Source organism: Ipomoea nil, unplaced genomic scaffold (genome assembly GCF_001879475.1).
Source record: "Ipomoea nil cultivar Tokyo-kokei standard unplaced genomic scaffold, Asagao_1.1 scaffold1721, whole genome shotgun sequence".
In the NCBI taxonomy this organism is placed as follows: domain Eukaryota; kingdom Viridiplantae; phylum Streptophyta; class Magnoliopsida; order Solanales; family Convolvulaceae; genus Ipomoea; species Ipomoea nil.
The window spans coordinates 623,059-625,055 of NW_017618149.1; the positions used below are offsets into that span (position 1 = coordinate 623,059).

At 42.0% G+C, this 1,997-nt stretch overlaps 1 protein-coding gene across 1 annotated transcript; it reads right to left on the reverse strand.

Annotated features, from left to right (window-relative positions):
* Nucleotides 1-237: 237 nt before the first annotated feature.
* Nucleotides 238-1,640, reverse strand: LOC109191858. Its single transcript, XM_019342532.1, has 2 exons — nucleotides 1,307-1,640; nucleotides 238-971 (listed from the first exon to the last, which is right to left on the reverse strand). The coding sequence occupies exons 1-2, from the start codon at nucleotides 1,638-1,640 to the stop codon at nucleotides 238-240; spliced, it is 1,068 nt and encodes a 355-aa protein (XP_019198077.1).
* Nucleotides 1,641-1,997: the final 357 nt, after the last annotated feature.

Here is a 1,997-nt window from a genome sequence, read left to right on the forward strand (position 1 = left end):
ACAAAATGCACAAAGACAACACACTTATAACAACGGTTAAGTAAAAACCGTTGTCTTTGAAAAAAGGGTTGCATCAAAGACAACGGTTTTGGACCAAACTGTTGTCTTTTATACAAAAGACAACACTTTTCTTAAAAACTGTTGTCTTTCTAGTGTTGTCTATGTGCATTTTTCTTGTAGTGACTCTTCGCACAATGCTCGTGTGGTAATTTTTTTTGAAAGGAGCCTGTACGGCATTTATGAAATAGATGCTGGTGGATCATAGTCCGAGTACATACTAGTTGACTGAGTAATTGCAGTAGATGCTAGAGTATGAGCTAAATAATTATCTAGTCTAGGAACATAATGAAGTAAACAATAATCAAAAGATAATATACTAGTCCTGCAACTATCAATGGCATAACCCAAGTACGATCTTGACGAGTGTGTCATAGATGATAAATATTGTTGAAGCACCAAACAATCCGTGAAGAGCTCGATAGACTTTATTTCGCGACTTCTTAGCCACGACAAAACTTCCTTGCATGCAAAGGCCTCCGCCATTAGGGGCGAAAAACAGTCTATCATAGGGGCAGTCATAGCCGAAACATAATGTCCTTGCCAATTTAGAATAATGGCTCCCATCGCTGCTTTGTTTATCTGGGGGTCGTACGCCGCATCGAAGTAACATTGATCCCTCATGTTTTGCGTAGCTTGGTGTACCATGTTCGGCATTGGCAACTGTGGTGTAGTCGGCACAGCAATAGTATTGGTTGTTGCCAAAGGGACCGCCGTAGCAGTGTGGGTGTCCACCACGGGAGCAGTCCGGCTGTTTGATGCCGCGGAGGTGGCCGGCGGACGCAGACCGGGATGGGCTACTTTCCAAGCGTTCACAGCTGATGATGCCATTGCAATTATCTTCCGAGGTCTGGGCAAGGTCGCATCCCATACAGCCCCATTCCTTGCACGCCAAATATAATATAAGAGTGCCACTGCATAAATAATTCCATCATTATCTAAAATATTCATCAAATCATTAAACCAATCACTGAAAATATTTGTGACACTATTGGGGATTGGAAGGTGGGATTGTGTCCAAATGTTTGTTGAATAATCACATGTGATCAAAGAATGCACAATATCTTCATGCTCAATCCCACACATGGCACATGTTGGATCAATATCAACTCTCTTTATAAGTAGGTTCTTTGCAGTGGGCAAAATATCATTTAGAGCTCTCCACAAAAATGTTTTCCACTTTGGGGGGCTTTAAGCTTCCATAATATTTTCCATTTATCAAAGGTCCCAACCGCTTGGGTGTAGTTACCTACTATTGTTCTATAGCCACTTTTAACCGAATATTCTCCTTTTGGATCCCCATACCAATACCACAAATCCTCATAATCTGGTGACACAGGTATTTTTAAAATTCGCTCTACATCCTCAGGGTCAAAAATATCAGTTAGAATATCCTGATCCCAGGTTCCTGTATGTTGATCCATCAGTCCCATCACCTTTGCCTGTGCCAATTGGGGTGGTTTTTCTGTTAATATTTTCGGCTGACTCACATCTTGCAACCATGGATGGTCCCAAATCAAAGTTGATTTGCCATCCCCAATCCTGCGCCTAACCCCTCCACAAATCAAATCTTGTGCCGCCATAATACTTCGCCAACAAAAACTTGGGTTATTTCCCAAGCATGCTTCATAGAAAGAATTAGTGGGATAGTACCTGGCTTTATAAACTCTTGAAACCAATGATTGTGGCTGTGTCAGAAAGCGCCACGCTTGCTTGCCCAACATTGCAAGGTTAAAGGCTCGCAACTCTTTGAATCCCAATCCTCCATATTCTTTTGGGATACACAGTTTATCCCAAGCTTTTCAATGAATACCCTGGTCATCTCTCAATCTCCACCAGTATCGATTCATGGTTCGCTCAATGGCAGTGCACAGAGTCGTAGGGAGTAGAAAAACACTCATCGAAAAGGTAGGCATAGATTGAGCCACACTTTTCAATAA